Consider the following 18,642-nt stretch of genomic DNA (forward strand, 5'->3'; position numbering starts at 1 on the left):
AATTTATTTAACTTTTAAAGTACAAAAGGTTTTCTTGGAAAATCGTGCAAACAAAAAACATTTTGTAACAACAGCAATGAAAAAAGGAATAATTAAATAAATCACAATCTAATAAATATGTAAATTTTCAGAAATTTAATATGTGACTGAAATAAAAAAAATTTAAAAATAATTCATCAAACACGACATACATACGACTCTTATTATAATTATAAAATAAAAATGATGTAGAGAATCCTATGACAAATTTCAACAAACAAAAACTAAAAGACACAAATTTTGTAGGGAACAACATGAACACATAAAACAATACTAAAAAGAAGAGATATACTAGTCCGAAGACTTTATTTGTTATTGGAGGGGTTTGAATCTTGGTCATTAGCATTGTTTAGTGAAAGGTCATCCAACAAAGTGATAACATCATCATCATTCAAATTAAGTAAATCAGTAAATGATGGACTTTGTGGAATGTCAGTAGAGTTCTGGTAGTTATTCATTTGAATTGATGCACCCATTGAGGGGATCTCAGCTACAGGATCCATTTGTGGTGTCATAGCAGTAAATGGAGGATCTATAATTGGGGAAGACATCATAGATGTCATTGTTATTGAAGGAGTTGATTGAGGGACATTTGATGTAGACCCCTCGTCACCATCATTCTTTTTCATTGTTTTACGTATTAATAGCAGGTTCTTCTTAATAACGTAACTTAGATCGTTGAGATAGAAAAGATTCATGTCAATGGAAATAATTTTTCCATTCAACACTTCATGCATCTCATTTGTAATTTCCTTGATCCTATTTTCCTTTCTTATCTTTAGTAGTTTTTTTTGCAACTTCTTGATTCTTTTCTTGGTGAATTCTTCCTTTGTGACCATATTTTTGGATCTCTCCAATGCTTCCAATTCTTTAAACTTTTGAAAAGTGTTGATTGCTGCAACATGATTGGGAAACACCTTAGGTTCATCACTATAAGCACTGTATACGATGAGAGCCATTTCAATGTCACAAAGAGTGCTGAGTTCTTCTGCTTTTTTCAACAACCCTCGGAGTCTTTTCTTGTATGAGAGTTTTCTTTCCATTTCATTTTCAATCAAAGCTAATATTACTTTTTTTCTAGGCATGGCTAAAGAAGAGGTATATGAGGATATATGTGTTTAATAAATAATGTCTTTGTTGTTGTTCTTGTATTTATAGTTGTCTTTGCCTAAGATTGACCCTTGTATATGTAAATAAAAATTTTGAATTCTATAATATTTGGGTAGTTTGAATTATAGAATTTCTTAATATAAACACTAATTGTTTTGGAATAAATTTAAATGAGAGTATATTATCTTGAACTTGATGTTGGTTTTTGATCTAGTCTAATACTAGCCAAATATTTTGATTCGATCTTTTCATATAAGGAAAAAAATTAGTGTTGTTGAAGTTTGAATAAGTAGTATCCACAATAAATGGTCATAAGTGTATAGAAAATAGGTTTCTTATAGAATTCCATTACTATTTTATCCAATTTTGGAAGAAATTATATTTAGTATAAATTTTAAACTACTTTCAAATATTTCAAAAGCTAAATCCTACCTAATTTTGTTTTTACTAATATATGATATACAATAACCTATTACTTTAAGCTAAGTGAAATATTTTCCTAAATTAGTTTGAAGGTAAATCAATATTCCATTATTGTACTAATACTAATAAAAATAATTTATTTTCTTATAATTGAAATAAAAAGATAAATTTTATTATTTTAAAGAAATGATTTGTCATGACACGAGTTATCAAATCATGATGCCCAAATTATAATAATCCACTAATAGTGAAGCTAACAATACCATGGAATGATAAATAATGATTTTAAGTGTAACAACCCGTTAAGTGTACTTGTTCTATTTATTCGACACTTATAAATTTCCTTGCGGTATAATTATGAACTCGGTTTCCTATGCGACTAGTAACAATAGAATAGGTTTAAAGATGAACAGCCGATATATTTTTATGGGACACAATTTAGTTGACGTCAGTGGAAGTATTTAAACTTGAAATCATAAGGTGGTAGTTGAGTCTAGAGTTGAAATTGACATAGTGTATATTAGTTTTAAGTTAAGTTAAAGGTATTCTTGCCTATAAATGCAATAAAATATTGAGGTGCTTTCTTGACTTCACTAAGCTAGTAGGTGACAAGTAGGTGCATCACCTACATTGACTTATTGACATGCTAAAGGACCAAGTAGGTTCATCACCTACTAAGACTCCTTTGACCATGTTATTGTGCAAAGTACACTACCTATATCTTACCCAAGTTGAATAAAAATATAATGGAAAAATAGACAGCCACGGCCCAATCTTTTCAAGTCCACAAGAAATAATTTGAATGGACAAGTAGGTGCATCACCTAATTAAATGTGTTGGCTGCAGATGAAGTATAAGAAAGGTGGCAAAAGATAAACCTATTAAGGTAAAAAATAATACATAAATATCTCATTTTTCTCTTATCCAAATTTTAAGCTCTCAAATACATATATTTCCCTCTTTCTCTTAAGATGAAGCAATCACCCAATTTTCCCATTAAGGGTTCTAACTATTTTCACTGATTTTCTTCCAAAGCATCCACTATATCACCTTATCTCCTCTATTGTTTCAAGTATATTAGACAGTTCTTCAAAGGTAGTGAACTAGAGGTAGCTATATGTGTTGGAAGCCAAGGTTTCGTCACTCTCTTCCAAAGAACAAGACAATGTTACAAAAATAGTAATTGAAGGAGATTAACATATAAAGATAGCCAAGGTAACGCCGTTGCCAAAACCTTTAAATATTTGTTTACTTAAGAATTCTTTACTTACTTTTTATTACAACTCATGGGATGGTAATTTAAAACCACAAATTCACGTCTTTTGATTATTTTTAGTGTTGAAGGCTGTTATTGTATTGATTTGTTTATGGGAGGTCATAGAGGTACTTAGAGAATGATTGCGGAAAGTTTTAAGGTTAGATTTATAAGGTATGGTGATGCACCATAAAATTTATGTTTTGGTAAAGTCACTGCACATTTCATGGAAAGATGTTCGTAAATAACTATAAGAGACTAAATTTGTGTCACGACTAGAATCTAGACCCCAGACGAGACCGGCGTCGTTGACCTCTCAGAGGTCGCAAACAAGCGTACTTACGTCATACTTGCTTTACATAGGTTAATTTTAGCAGAAAATCTAAATTTTTTTGTTATTTAAACATGCTTGCTAAACATTCTTAACATTTTATATTCATTCATCATCAACCATCTAATATTAAAGAAATAAAGAACTGAATGAAATAGTTCATTAAGTCTTAATTGTATAATTGCCAAAATGGCCCAATACAAAGTCTGAATCAGAACAGGAAAGAAACGCTAGTGGAACATGATCCACTAGATCAACTCTAAAACTACGCATGAATATAAAACAATAGCATCCTCGAAAGCATGAGGACCAACCAAACTCCTGATGAATGCTGACATTCGGATAGCTGCAACAAAGATCCTACAACTCCATTGACCACCTGTGCCGGCACCTAAAATAGTATAAATATATAGGGTTAGTACACACTTGTACTAAGTGTGGGTATATGCAAGCAAACATCAAGGACATGCATGAGAAAGAACAACTTTTTCCTAACGACATGATTTTTGGAAGTCAAGTCAGTAGACTTGCCAAATCGAGATTAGGAAAGTTAGTGAACTTTCCAAATTGGGTTAGGAAGGTCATGCCATGAGAGTAATATGCATCACTATAAATATCGTATTGCACACAACATATAACATCTTCATATAGAACATATCATAGCATATAACATATAGCACCTTGCTTCTTTCATATCATTCATTCATATGCCATGAGACCTGGGAATCATGGACTTGACATTAAGAGTTTCCAAAATGAGGGCCCAACATATGGGACCTTAACTAGGGAGTCTTCATTAGCAAATACAGAGTCTGCTTCATTCATTCATACGTACTTCATTTCACTTCATTCATAGGCCAGCGTGAACACCAGCTATACCTAGGATGTAGGTTATGACTTTCATCAGGCTTGCTATGCAATGATCAGGAATAAACTAATGTCATTACCCAAGTCTACCTCACCTCTTGATTATCCTATCCCAACACCTTTGGTATCATTCATTTCATTATCTGCTTCATTTGAGGCTGTCCTCATTCATTCATTGGGAACTTTAACTTTAACCGACATAGATCATGTGAGTATCATGAAATCCAGTGTCTTCCCCACACCGAAATAAGGTGGAATCACTGACCAAAGTGACCCAATAAAAATGCTATCGTACGTGGGAAATTTAAACCCGCTAGATCCCTATATTGGCAATATAGTTTTAAAGACTAGAAGGTGTATGGAGACCCATACCCGGCAAGCCGGACAGTCTTATTTCATGAGAGTTACGTGAACCTTTGCCCTTCCCAAAAGAAGGCATCACCGCTTATAGCTAGCCTATCGGTGCTCAGTATAAAGTTCCATTACGTTTAACTCATACGTCTTTGAAGTTGAGTTCTAATATGAGGACAATATAGATCATTAGATGATATCTCATCTCATCATTATCATACACTCTCCTTGGTGAGTACGTACTGGTAAAATTTATTTAGGCTCAATTGATATTGCTCTCATCATATTCATTAGCCTCATGTCATGTTGTCACAACATTCTTCATTATTAGCACCTTTGCTTTTCATAGTTACTCACCTCTTATTACTTGAATGCTTATTTAATCACTTCATAATTTATTTCATCATATGCTAATGCACTTGGCCACTTAGTGTATCTTACACTCACACTTAACCCTAAAAGGGTTCATCATTTCATTACATACATCTTAGGTCCACTTATTTTGAACGTACGTTAGACTTATGTGTCTATACATACAAGCAATGGGGCTTCATTCGTAGTTTTCTAAGTGATTATTACTTTCCTAAGATTATGTAGTACAAGACTTATGCATCTTGTATATATATGCCAAGATCATAATTTTTGATCTAAGTAAATGGCATTATTCTTGGATATTTTAATCACGTATGACTTATGCATCAATACAGAAATTTGGGAAAGCGAACCCAAATCTTGGATCACTTGGATATCATTTATATTATTCATTAATTTTATTTCTAATATTCATAACATTAGACCCTAAATTAAATCTCAACATTTAAATTGAAGGATTAATTTTCTATTTTACTTTCACTCTTAGATAACCGGATGGTTGGGGGTTCGAGCCCCCAAAACTCCTTTGATTTTAAGAGTTAAATTCGATACATTAGGGAGGTTGTGGGTTCGAATCCCCACAGTCCCCTCTTATTTTTTTTAAATTTTACTGAGGAGGCTGTGAGGTGTGGTTTCAAACCCCCACAGCCCCTTTATCTTTATTTTATTTAAATTGGCGAGTGGCAGTGAGGTTGTGGGATTGAATCACCACAGCCTCCCTTTATTTCCTTGTTATTTCGATTCTCTGTTTAGAACTGAGGTCGTGGGTTCGATCCCCATGCCTTGAATTTTCTTTTGCCATTATTTCCTCTCCCTTCGCGCGTACTAGGAGGTCGTGGGTTCGAATCCCACGCCTCCCATTTTTTTTTGTTTACTTAATTTTTCTCCTTCTCCTCTCCATAGGTCGCGAGTTCAATTCCCCCTAGCCTTATTTCCGTTATTTTTTCGCGAAAACAGGATCTATGATTGAATCCCCCCCTAGCCCCCATTTTCCTTTTTCTTTGCCTCACTAAACGAGTGGCTAAGGGGTTTGATTCCCCTTAGTTCCTTCACATTTTTCTCTTATTTTTCAGCCTTTTCAACATGAGAGGTCTTGGGTTCAATTCCCATTTACCTCACTTATTTATTTCCCTTTTTACAACACCGAATTTAACCTTATGGGAGATTATGCAATCTGGAAATTTTTTTCTTATCATTCTTTACTCATTTTTAGTCACCTCTTTCATGAGTTTACTTAGCTAAAAGAGTGTTATTCAACCCAACATTCTTCATTATAAGGAACACCACATTGCACACACATTACACAAATAAAATACACCAAAAACACATGAATATTCGACCCCAAAATAGTGGCTAAAGCCACTTCCCACGATGCACACATAACACAAATTTTTGGTTACACTTCGAATATCGTTTTCGTAATTTCCCTCACGTAAAACATGTTCACACTTAATATTAATATGTCAATCATGCTTAAGTCTAGCAGCACAACATACCCATCCTACGAATTCGTTTGGGAGCTAAGGACAAGGACATACAAAGGGGAACAACCTTACTTTTCAAGAGCTTGAGAAACGTTCAAAGGAAAGTACTCTTGGAGAAAGAATTGCAGGACAGAAACTCATACCTTTTGATGTTGTTCAAGTGTGAAGCTTCTGCCGGGAAACTCCTCCAAACCACGCCCAATTCACTTCAACACACATCCCACTCGACGAACCCTCTATTAGCCTTGACGTTTTGATTACTTTGTCTTTTACTTAAAAAATCTTGTGAGTTCTTCAAGTGTGAAGAACTCTTGATGTATTTTCTGGCTTTTGTTGTGTTTGGCAGAATAAAGTGAGAGAGAGAGATTGAGAACGTGAGAGAGAGTTGAGAAACGTGAGGTAGAGAGAGTTATTAGGATTAGGAGACTAAATTCAAGACTTAGTCAAAATAGAATTTAATTAACTTAATAAAAATCTGATTTATTTTAATTAATACATGAAATGACAATTTTACCCTTAATGAATAGATTTTAATTGATGATTTCATCAATTCCTTGCTCCTACTGGGGCTCAAACACGAGTGGCAACCCATTTGCGAAATAGGTCACTCTGAGTCGCTCCAAATTTGAAAAGCTCTTTTAATTAAATTAATTTATTTATTTATTGATTCCTCAGGTAATTACAATATTACCCTTGTCCTGGAAATGGCCATTTTACCCCTGGACCATCAAAACATAAAATTTCTTTTTTTAAGACCGGTAAAGACTCCTTCCATTAAATCTTCATTTTCGCAAGCCTTACTTTGTTGGTTCCAACCTTTCCAAGCCCAACTAACTCCTCAAGTTAGTTGACTTGATCGTAGTAAGGGTTCAAAGGTCTGGTTCTACGGGTATCAATCTGTGTGAACCTCGGTTTAATCGCAAGCATTCTTGACAACCTATGTCTTGATCCTATTCATTTTTAGGGTTGTTACATTATCCCCCCTTAAGAACATTCGTCCCCGAATGTCACTACCCCTTCAGATCGTAATGTGAGTCAGTTCATAAAAAAATCACCATACACAGTCAATCAATAGCAACAAAATATGGAGAGATAAGGAAACATAGTCTTATGAGTAGGATGTCTAACCTCAAGAGCTGAAAAGATAAGGGTAGCGGGATATCATGTCGTCCTCAGCCTCCCACATAGCACCCTCAACAAGATGATTTCTCCCCAATACCTTCAGTGTGGCAATATCCTTGTTCCTTAACCGCTTGACCTGTCTGCCTAAGATCTCAACAGGTACCTCCTCATAAGACAGGTCTTAACTAACCCCAAAACCTTAAACATGTAGGATTGATGCTGGATATCCTAGGAACTTTTTCAAAATAGAGACATGAAAGTCTGGATGAACAGAAGCTAGTTCCCCAGGCAATGCTAACTCATAGTCCACCTTACCCACACAATATAAAATCTCATATGGCCCAACAGATATCGGACTCAGCTTCCCTTTTCTACCAAATCTCATAATCCCTTTCATAGGCGATATTTTCAAGTAAACCTGGTCATAAAAATCAAACTCTAAGGACCATTTTTTTTATCAGCATATGACTTTTGCCGACTGTAAGCAATAGTCAACCTATCCCTAGTCACTCTGACCTTCTCTAAGGCATTATGAATGATATACGGACCCAAAATGGATGACTCTCCAACCTTGAACCACCAAACTAGAGATCTACACCTCCTACGATACTAAGCCTCAAACAGTTCCATCAAAATGTTGGAGTGATAGCTATTATTATACAAAAACTCTATCAAAGGAAAATGGTCATCCTAGTTACCTTTCAAATCGATCACACACGCTCTCAACATGTCCTCCAATGTCTGAATGGTGTGCTCTGCCTGCCCTTCTTTCACAGGAGGCAATGCAGTGCTAAGATTCACCTGCGTACCCAAGATCTTCTTGAAAAATCTCCAGAAATTAGAAGTAAACTGAGCTTCTCTATCTGAAACAATAGACAAGGAAATCCCATGCAATCTCATCGATATAAAGTCTCGCATAATCCTCAGCTCTGTGGGTAGTTTTCACAAGGATAAAGTGAGCAGACATAGTCAATATGTCCACAATAACCCATATGGAGTCATGTTGTCTCCTAGTTCTCGGAAGACCAACCACGAAATACATATTAATGGCCTCCCATTTCCATGTCGGAACCTCAATAATCTGAGTCAGACGAAAAAGGCTTAAGATGCTCTGCCTTGACTTGCTGACAATTAGGACACATAGCCACATATCTTGCAATGTCCTTCTTCATGCCATCCCACTAATAGATTTTCTTAAGATCATGATACATCTTGGTGAAACCTGGATCTATGGAATATCTAGAACCATGGGCCCCTTCCAAAATCCTGGTCCGTAAATCATCCACATTTGGTACACACAGCCTGTCCTGGTATCTAAGCATGCCATCATCTCCGAAGGCGAAAGACTCATTCATTTTTAACAACACTTAGTCCTTCAGCTCCATCAACACAAGATCAAAATGCTGACCCTTCTTGACTTCAACTATAAGGGATGATTCAGAACTAGGGTGAACTGAAACACCCCCAATCTATGTAGCTCTTTTGCCAACTCCTTCTTCTCGTCCTCAATGTGGGTTCTACTCCCCTAGCTCATCCTGCTTAAAGCATCAGCCACTACATTAGCCTTACCTGGATGGTATTGCACATTCATGTCATAATCCTTCAACAGCTCCAACTACCTGCGCTAACGTAGATTCAACTCCCTCTGTGTGAACACGTACTAGAGACTCTTATGATTCGTGAACACATCCACATGCACTTTATACAGATAATGCCTCCACAATTTCAATGCAATCACCGTAGCTGCCAACTCCAAGTCATGAGTGGGATAATTCTTTTCATGAACCTTGAGCTTTCTGGAAGCATAGGCTATCACCTTACAAGCCTGCATAAGAACACAACCCAAACAAACCCTAGATGAATGACGATAAATTGTGTAATTCTCACCACAATTAGGTAGAGTAAGCACCAAGGCTGAAGTGAGTCTGTCCTTGAGATCCTGGAAACTCTTCTCACAAGTCTCCGTCCATTAAAACTTGGCTTTCTTCTTCCTCAAAGTTGTAAGTGGGGCAGCAATGGAATAAAATCCCTCCAGAAACCTGCAGTTTTAACCAGCCAATCCCAGAAAGCTACGGATGTCAGTCGGAGTAAGGACTTGATCGGACACAACATGGACCAGGAAGGTCACTAATCTCAGTCAGAATTCACACTTGCAGAATTTGGCATACAATTGGTGTTGTCTAAGTACCTGCAAGGTTAGTCTCAAATGTCGTTCATGATCTTCCTTTGTCTTAGAGTATATGAGAATGTCATCAATGAATACTATGACGAAAGAGTCCAGGTATTAACGGAAGACCCTGTTTATGAGATCCATAAATGTCGCAAGTGCATTCGTGAGACCAAATGACATGACTAGAAACTCATAGTGACCATAGCGAGAAACAAAGGTTGTCTTTGGGATATCTCCATCCCTACCCCTAAGCTTATGGTACCCTTAACGAAGATCAATCTTAGAAAAGAAACTAGACCGTTGAAGTTGATCGAACAAATCATCTATTCTAGGGAGTGGATACTTATTATTTATAGTGACTTTGTTGCGATGCCGATAATCGATACACATTCAAAGGGTCCCATCTTTCTTCCTTACAAACAACACTGGAGCGCCCCAATGGAATATGCTCGGCTGAATGAAACCCTTATCAGTGAGATCTTCTAACTCCAACTTCAACTCTTTGAGTTTTGCTGGATCCATTCGATGATGAGGAACAGGGATTGGTTTAGTATCGGGTTCTAAGTCGATACCAAAGTCAATCTCTGGAAGGGGAGGGACTCATTTACTGCATGCACTGGGTCCCTGGAAGGAATGTCATTATAAAAATCATTAACACTCACAAGATGAATAATAACCCCTTGAACATCATTTAATTAGCCTTAAGATTTGAAATTAAGGGATTAGGAGGACTCAAATTGTACCCTCCCAGACTAACTATTCTTCATTAGGGAAGCAAAACCTCACCACTCTACTACGACAGTCCAACAAAGCATAATAACTATGAAGCCAGTCCATGCCAAGAATAATATCAAAATCATGCATGGGCAATTCAATAAAGTTTGCTCATATAGTCTTACAACTTACACCTATTGGGCAATCCTTGTATACCCTATATGTTCTTACACTTTCTCCTAAAAGCGTACTAACCACTATAGGATCATGCAGAACTTCATGTAGTATTTCAAAAGTAAGGGAAAACAGAGGATTTACAAAGGAAAGCTTAGACCCTGGATGCAGTAAAGCATAAACAGAAGTTGAGCATACCTACAACATACTTGTTACCACATAAGCGGACTTCTCCTTCTCCTCCCTGCCCTTCAGGGCATAGAATCTGTTCCTCTTGGGAGGCTCGGCTTTTGCTGCACCCTGTGGGTTAGGCCTAGGCTTAGCATTACCTCTGGCCTGACCTCTGTTCTGTGGACAGTCTCTGACCATATGTCCACTCTTACTACAACCAAAGCAGGCATTTCTGCCTTGTCTGCACTCTCCACTGTGAGCTCGGACACTCTTAGCACAATTCTTCTTAGGACGCTGCATCTCACCTTCATTGCCCTACTTGGGCTCAGGTCTGCCTACTTTAGGTGTAGCACCCCTCTGAGGATTTGAATTCCCAGAAATCTGTTGCCCTTTTTTGAACCTTGGCTGCTCATGGATGCCAAAAAAATTTCTCTGGCCTCCGTGAGTGGAACCTGCCAGATATTGAGGCCTAGGCCTAGGCCTCCTAACATCACGAATACCTCTCTTTCTGCGGCTTTCCTCTACCTGCTGGACATGTACCATCAACCTGGAAAGGTCCATGTCATCATGGAGCATCGTGGATCGACACTCCTCCTCCAGATCTCCATTGGTTCCTGTGAGGAATCTTCTCATCTCATCCCTGCTATTACAAACCAGGGAAGTAGCATATTTTGATGATTTCAACAAAGCTCAGTATTCTCCTCTTTCTTGCTATTAAATACTAGGGGAAAGAGGTATATGAGGATTTATGTATTTGTTCAAGAATGCCTTAATTATTGTTATTGTAGTTGTATATGAAAATTTTGAAATCTTTAATGTGTGAGTAGTTTGAATTATAGAATTTCTTAATATAAAAAATTTATTTTGGAATGAAGTTAGATGATAGTATATTATCTTGAATTATATGTTGTTTTCTGATCTGGTCTAATACTAGCAAAAAATTTTTAGTTAATCCTTTACTATAAGGAAAATAATTAATATTATTTAAGTTTGAATAATTAGAATCCAATATACATGTTTATAAACTTATTATAAATATGATTCTAATATAATTACATTAATATTTTTTCCAATTATGGAAGAAATTATATTTAGTAGAAAGTTATACTACTTACAAATATTTTAAAAACTAAATCCTACCTAATTATGTTTTTATTAATACATGATATGCATCAACCTGTAATATCATGTAACTATACATAACTATGAATAATCTAAGAATTTAAAAACAATCACTTTTGGAAAGAAAGGGGAAGTAAGTTTAAGAACTAAGTTGAAGAAGTGAGTTTTGGTCATTTTCAAACGGCCATAACTTGTTGCTCAAGAAGAGTTAGAGGTGGTTGTTGATATTGTTGGACATCCATTGAAGATATATTATCAACTCCTCTGAGTTTCTGCATTTTTGATATCGTATGCGGGAGATATGTCTATCAGAAGTTGGGTTGTCAATGTTTGGAAAGTCAAATTCCGGATTTAAGTAAGGGAAACAAGTCTTTTCACCCAATTATTTTCCAATTCGTTTTAAGAGTTTAATTGGGATAAAAATAAGTCTTAAGTCAGTATTAAAAATCAATTCACGGTTAGGGATTGTGGGAAAAGAGAAGAGAAAAAGGAGAACGGATGAAGATCAAGGTTTCGTCAAGAAAACCAAAATATTTCAAGTGGAATTCGTCGGGGGTGATCCATTATAAGGTATGTGAGGCCTTTTTGTGTTGGGTTAGTCCACCCACACACCAATTTATTTCAATTCAGCAATTTATGAGTTGTTTACATGATAAAAGTTCAAGTTCGTGAAGAAAAGTTTCAAATTGTCATTGGTTGAATTGTTGGCTTCCTATTGTTGGTTTATTCTTGTTTCTTCGGGTTTTTTCAAAGGTTAATCAAATTTGTATTTTGAGGTTACCAATAATACCATACGTTTGAAATAACTAGGGAGGTTTAGCGATGAAAATGAGTTGAAAAATCCACTAGATGCAACTGGGCAACGCAAGGCGCGTCACGCCTACAGTGCACCCAAACTCGACCTCTGACACTGACGCCTAGTGTGGCATGTCACAGTGCGCTAAAAATTTGCCTCATCCATTAGAGGGGGGCACGGATCGCCCTAACTCACCTGGATTGGCGATTTTTGCCAAATTTTCGTACTTTATCCCTTTTAATCCTTCTAAGGTATATTAACACCTTCAATGATTCTCACTACTTCAAATGATTTCTAAGAACCTATAAACCATCAAATAACATAAATCATAACCTTGAATCCATAATTCAATTCAAGGAATGTAAAGATCAATGTCTAAAAACTTTAGATTCAAGTTAAAAGTTAAGAAGTAACTCAAAGAAAAGTTCTTAAAGTCTTTCCAGAGTCTTTATTAAATGTTTTCAATTCATTTTAAGACACAAGTTTCAAGTTAAAGTGAAAAGTTAAAGCTGAAGTATTTTCTTCACAGATATATAAGGGAACTATGTATTCACTATGAATTGATTAATACTCAAGTTTTCAAGGTAAGCAAAGAATAGAGAGTTAAGTTCATTTCTCAAAAGTTATAAGGGGACTAAGTACTCCCAAAAAGTCTACAAATGTTTTCACATTTATGTTAAAGAGGAAACCTAGATTTCCAAAAGAATTTTGAACAAGAAAAAAGGGGACATTGAAACCAAGAGAGATTTTTAATAGTAAAGTGTTGAGCAAATTATTTCAACCCAAAAAAAGGAAGTTACTTTAAAAGCATGTGCTAAAGTGTATTTTGGGTGTATTATTGAGCACCTATGCTGGGATGAGAGTTCATGTTAACTAAAGTCTCCATGTAATCGTGTAGCCATCACGAGTATTTACGGGTCATAATTTTTGAATGATGAGGTATGTTAAGATAGTGGATCCTCTAAGTTGAGGATTTCTATGCGACGACAAAGTATAGAAGACTTCTGCAAAATGGGCGAGATGTTGTATCACCACTTAGTCTCATAGTGGTGGTTGTCGTTAGAGAATCTCATACAGAAACTATATTACTTTAATATATAAATAAAGTTGAGTTTGTTATTGCATTTTTTTAATAAAGTGAGTTAAGTTCAATATTACATAATTTAGCAGTGTCAAGGTAAGTGTTTCTTCTTCTTGTTGTTTAATTTAAGCTGTTGTTTACCATTGAAACTAATATACTCGTATATTTAATGTATTGATGCATGTTGGCATATCTCGTCTTACGATACAAATGCAAGTAACCAGGATCAGCGTCCAGCGCCTCATTGATTATGTTTGAGGATTCAAAGTTAGTTGTGAGCCTCCTTGCATTACGAAACATTCTTTTATTGATTTTTACTTTTTTCTTTATAGAATTTTGTGGGGTTTATCGCAATAATAATTCTAGTATTATATGTTCTTAATAGACAGATAGTCAGTCAGATAACTCAGTTTTATATCTCTCATTATCTAGAATTTCAGATAGTCAGTCAGGATAAGGGTATGCTCAAGGACAACAATGTATATTAGGTGTCAGACACATCCAGGGTGTAGGCTCGGGTCGTGATAAACCTTGTATCAGAGCAAAAAGTTCAAGAGTCCTAGGGAGTCTATGAAGGTATGTCTGTAAAGTCCTAGTAATCCGTGTGAAGCGTGTCACATCTACGATTAGGAGGCAACAACATTTAGGAATTTCACACTTGTATGATATCCCTTTTCATGAATTAGAGTTTATCTAAAAAAATTCTCTCTAATTCGTGCTTGCGCGTGTTTCAGATCATCATGCCTCCATGAAGATTAGCAAGAGGTCGTCTAGCCAAAACGAATGTTGAGGAACCAGAGGTACCTAATGCACAGAACGTGCACCTCAAGGAGAAGTCACTAATGTTGATTTCTTTGAAGCTATCAAAGTGTTAAGACAAGCGGTGACTAACGATGTCGGGAAACATAGAGGGTCTCGACAAGAAGAGGCTGACACCTAAAGGATTCATGAGTTCTTGAGAATGAATCCTCCCAGCTTCACTGGTTCAAGCATTACATGGGATCCAAAAACATTGTTGAAGAGTTAGAGAAGGTCTTTGATATGATTAATGTCATTGCTGCTGAAAGAGTCGATTTAGATGCATACCAACTGAAAAATGTGGCTAGGACTTGGTTTGATTAGTTGAAGAAGGGCAGAGATTGGGATGCACCACGCCCGAGTTGGGCTTACTTTGAAGAATCCCTCTTAGAGTGGTTGTATCCCCAAGAACTGTAAGAAGATAAGGTACGGGAATTCCTTACATTGAAATAGGACTACTTCACTGTACATAAATATGGGGTGAAGTTCACCCAGCTGTCCCACTATGCTTCTAAAATAATTAAGGACATGAGGAGGAGAATGAGCTTGCTTGGGTTGTGCTTCATTCAAAGGGGGCAGAGCTACAGTGGTAATATGCGATATGGACATATCAAGGTTGATGGTCTATGTATAGCAAGGTAAGTGGAGAACCTACGAGATAGAGAAGAGTATAGAAACAATAAAGAAAAGTCTTGGAATAAGTTTGGGAAGCAGAAGGGTGGTTCTGATAGGCCACAAATTCTGAAGAAAAAGTGGCATGCATCATCATCTGCTAGAGTTTTAGAGCTGGACCAGCACAGTCTCAAGGTAGTGTGGCACAAGAAGGTAGTCGGGTTAGTGTATGCGCTAAGTGTGGTAGAAACTACCCAGGTAAATGTCTTGAGGGATAGACAGGTTGCTTCAAGTGTGGACAAGAGGGTCACTTTATGAGAGAGTACCCAAAAAATATGGAAGGTAGTGGAAACCTGGACAACAAATACAAATTTTCATCAATTGTTGCACTAGACAAGGAGGCACCTAGAGAAGCCACTTCTGGTACTAGCATAGGGAAAACTGCCTCTATGCAATCACTAGCCGCCAAGAGAAAGATACTTCTCCAAAATTTTTCACGAGTATAATCAAAGTCATTAAATTTGGAGTTTATTCTTTGCTATACCAATGAACAAGTTTATCTTCTGTAACTCCTTATGTTGCAAATAAGTTTAAGATTCTTTCTACGAAACTGTGTGAACCTTTCTAGGTTTCTATCCCTATTGGAGACTCTATTCTAGCGAAAAGATTGTATTGTGATTGTCCTATTTCTATTTTTCATAGTAACACCAAGGATTACATAATAGAGTTTGACATGGTAGATTTTTATTTCATTCTAGTTCTGACTAGCTTCGTTCCTATTATACACCAATAGATTGTAGAACTCGAGTTGTCAATTTATGGATTCTTAACAATCCAGTCATAGAGTGGAGTAGTATTTTAGTAAAGCTTAAGGATCATTTCATTTCGTACCTCAAGGTGAGATAGTTAGTATCAAAGGGTTGTATCTATCACTTTGTTTGAGTTAATTACTCAAGTGTTGAGTTTCCTTCCGTTAAGTCAGTTTCTATAGTAAAGGAGTTTCGAGAAGTATTTCCTGATGATCTACCTGGAGTGCCTCTTGAGAGAGAAATGACTTCGGCAAAGAAATCATTCCAGATAATTGTCCTATCTCTACTTAACCATATGGAATTGCACCACCACTGTTAAAAGAGTTTAAAGAATAGATGAAAGATTTCTTAGATAAAGGTTTTATTAGATCAAGTGTCTCAACATGGGGCGCTCCAGTCCTGTTTGTATGAAAGAAAGATGGTTCCCTTAGGATGTGTATAGACTAACGCCAATTGAATAAGGTTAAAATCAGGAATAAATATCCTCTCCCAAAGATAGATGATTTTTTCTATTAGCTTTACGGTGCCACCTATTTCTCGAAAATTGATCGCACATCTGCTAACATCAGTTAAGGGTTAGGGAATGTGACATTACAAATACATCCTTTAGAACCAGATAAATGGATTATTAGTTTTTGATTATGTCTTTTGGATTGACCAATGCACCAGCAACTTTCATAGATCTTATTAACACAGTCTTCAAGCCTTATTTAGATATATTTGTTATAATCATCAATGATGACATACTAATCTATTCAAAGAATGATGAAGATCAAGCTAGTCATCTCAGGATAGTCCTTCAGAGATTGAATGACAGAGCTGTATGCCATGTTTCCAAGTGTGAGTTTTGGATTAAGTCTTTGGTCCACATAGTGTCCCGTGATGGGTTTAGAGTTACACATAAACGATACAAGTAGTTCAGAGTTGTCTAGATCCATGTCTCCAACTAATATAAGGAGTTTCTTGTGTTTGACTGGCTAATATAGAAGGTTTGTTGAGGGTTTTTCGCCTATTTTTTCTCCTTTGACCAAGTTGACTTAGAAGACATTTAAGTTTCAATTGTTTGAAGCTTGTGAGAAAATATTTCAGGATTTGAAAAAGAGGTTGCCTACTACCCCAGTGTTGACCTTACCAGAAGGTACTGAAGATTTTGTAGTGCACTGTGAAATATATAGAGTCGGTTTGGGTTGTGTGTTAACACAGAATGACAAGGTTATAAGGTTCACGAGAAGACTTATCCAACCCATGACTTAGAGATTGTTGTTGAAGTTTTCTTCTTGAATATATGGTGTCACTATTTATCTAGTATTCATGTTGAAATATTCACTTATCATGAGATCCTATTATATGTGTTTACCTAGAAAGAGCTAAATCTCAAACATAGGAGGTAGTTAGAGTTACTCAAGGATTATGACATGATTATTCTTTACCACCTAGTTAAGGCTAATGTGGTTGCTGATGTTTTGAGCAAGTTATCCATGGGAAGTACCGCCTATCTAAGGCTAGTGTGGTTCCTGATGTTTCAAGCAGGTTATTCATAGGAACTACCACCCATGTTGAGGAAGAAAAGAGGGAGTCAGCCAAAGAGGTACACATACTTGCATGTTGTGACTCACGACTTATGGATTCCACAAAAGGAGGGATAGTGGTGACCAATGGGGCTGAGTCATCATTAGTGTCAGAAGTGAAAGAGAATAAAGACAAAGACCCAATGTTCATAAGCGAAGATTATTGGTTTTTTAACAAGGGGAAGATGGTGTGTAAAAGTATCAGGGTAGACTGTTTGTACCTAGGGTGGATGGACTCCAAGAGAGGATCATGGAAGAGGCTCATAACTGCAGATAATTCATTCATCCGGGTTCCACCAAGATATACCGAGATTTGATAGAGGTTTATTGATGTGAAGTTATGAAGAAAGACATCGCTGAGTTTGTTGCCAAGTGCCTGAATTGCAAACAAGTGAAAGTAAAATACAAAGGCATGTAGGGTTTGCTCAGGATATGGAAATTCTAGAATGGAAGTGGGATATGAATAATATGGACTTCATCACAGGCTTGCCAAGGTTTCGCAGTCATAATGATTCAATTTTGCTGATTCTCGATAGAATGAAAAAATCCTCCCACTTTTTGCCCGTAAAAATCACTCATTTGGTAGAGGATTAGGTGAAATTATACATTCATGAGGCTGTGAGAATTCATGGAGTCCTAGTGTCGATAATTTTAGATAGAGGTGCACAATTTACATATATGTTTTGGAAGTCTTTCCAAAAAGGTATGGGTTCAAAGGTAAACTTAAGAACTGGTTTCCATCCTCACATATATGGGCAACAAGAGCGTACTATCCATACCTTAGAATATATTTTTAGGGATTGTGTGATTTTCAAGGGGAACTGGGATGATCACTTATCTCTCATTGAGTTCGCTGGTAATAACATCTACCATTCGAGCATCCAAATGGCTTTATTGAAGATCATTATTGGAGAAAATGCAGATTTCTTATTAGGATGTTCGAAGTTGGTAAACCAGGGTGATAGGAACAAATCTATTTCACAAAGACATGGAGAACGTAAAGATGATTCAAGAGAGATTAAAAGCGGCACGGAGTCGCCAAAAGTTCTACCAAGATGCTAGGAGAAGACCGTAGGATTTTGAAATGGAGGATACGGTATATCTGAATGTTTCAGCCAATTAACGGGATTATGAGGTTTGGTAAGAAGGGGAAACTTAGTACCCTGTACATTGGTCTTATAAATATCAAAGAGAGTTGGCAATGTAGCTTACGAATTAGTGCTACCACAAGTTTTAGCACTGGTTTATCCAATATTTTATGTCTCAATGTTGA

The 18,642-nt window shown here is 36.5% G+C and overlaps 1 protein-coding gene across 1 annotated transcript; it reads right to left on the reverse strand.

Annotated features, from left to right (window-relative positions):
* Nucleotides 1-344: 344 nt before the first annotated feature.
* LOC107001071 (agamous-like MADS-box protein AGL80) lies at nt 345-1,082 on the reverse strand. The gene has a single exon (XM_015199258.1). It carries the CDS (start codon nt 1,080-1,082, stop codon nt 345-347), a length of 738 nt encoding a protein of 245 aa, XP_015054744.1.
* Between the last annotated feature and the right edge of the window lie 17,560 nt (nt 1,083-18,642).

The sequence above is a fragment of the Solanum pennellii genome, chromosome 10 (assembly GCF_001406875.1).
Source record: "Solanum pennellii chromosome 10, SPENNV200".
In the NCBI taxonomy this organism is placed as follows: Eukaryota; Viridiplantae; Streptophyta; class Magnoliopsida; order Solanales; family Solanaceae; genus Solanum; species Solanum pennellii.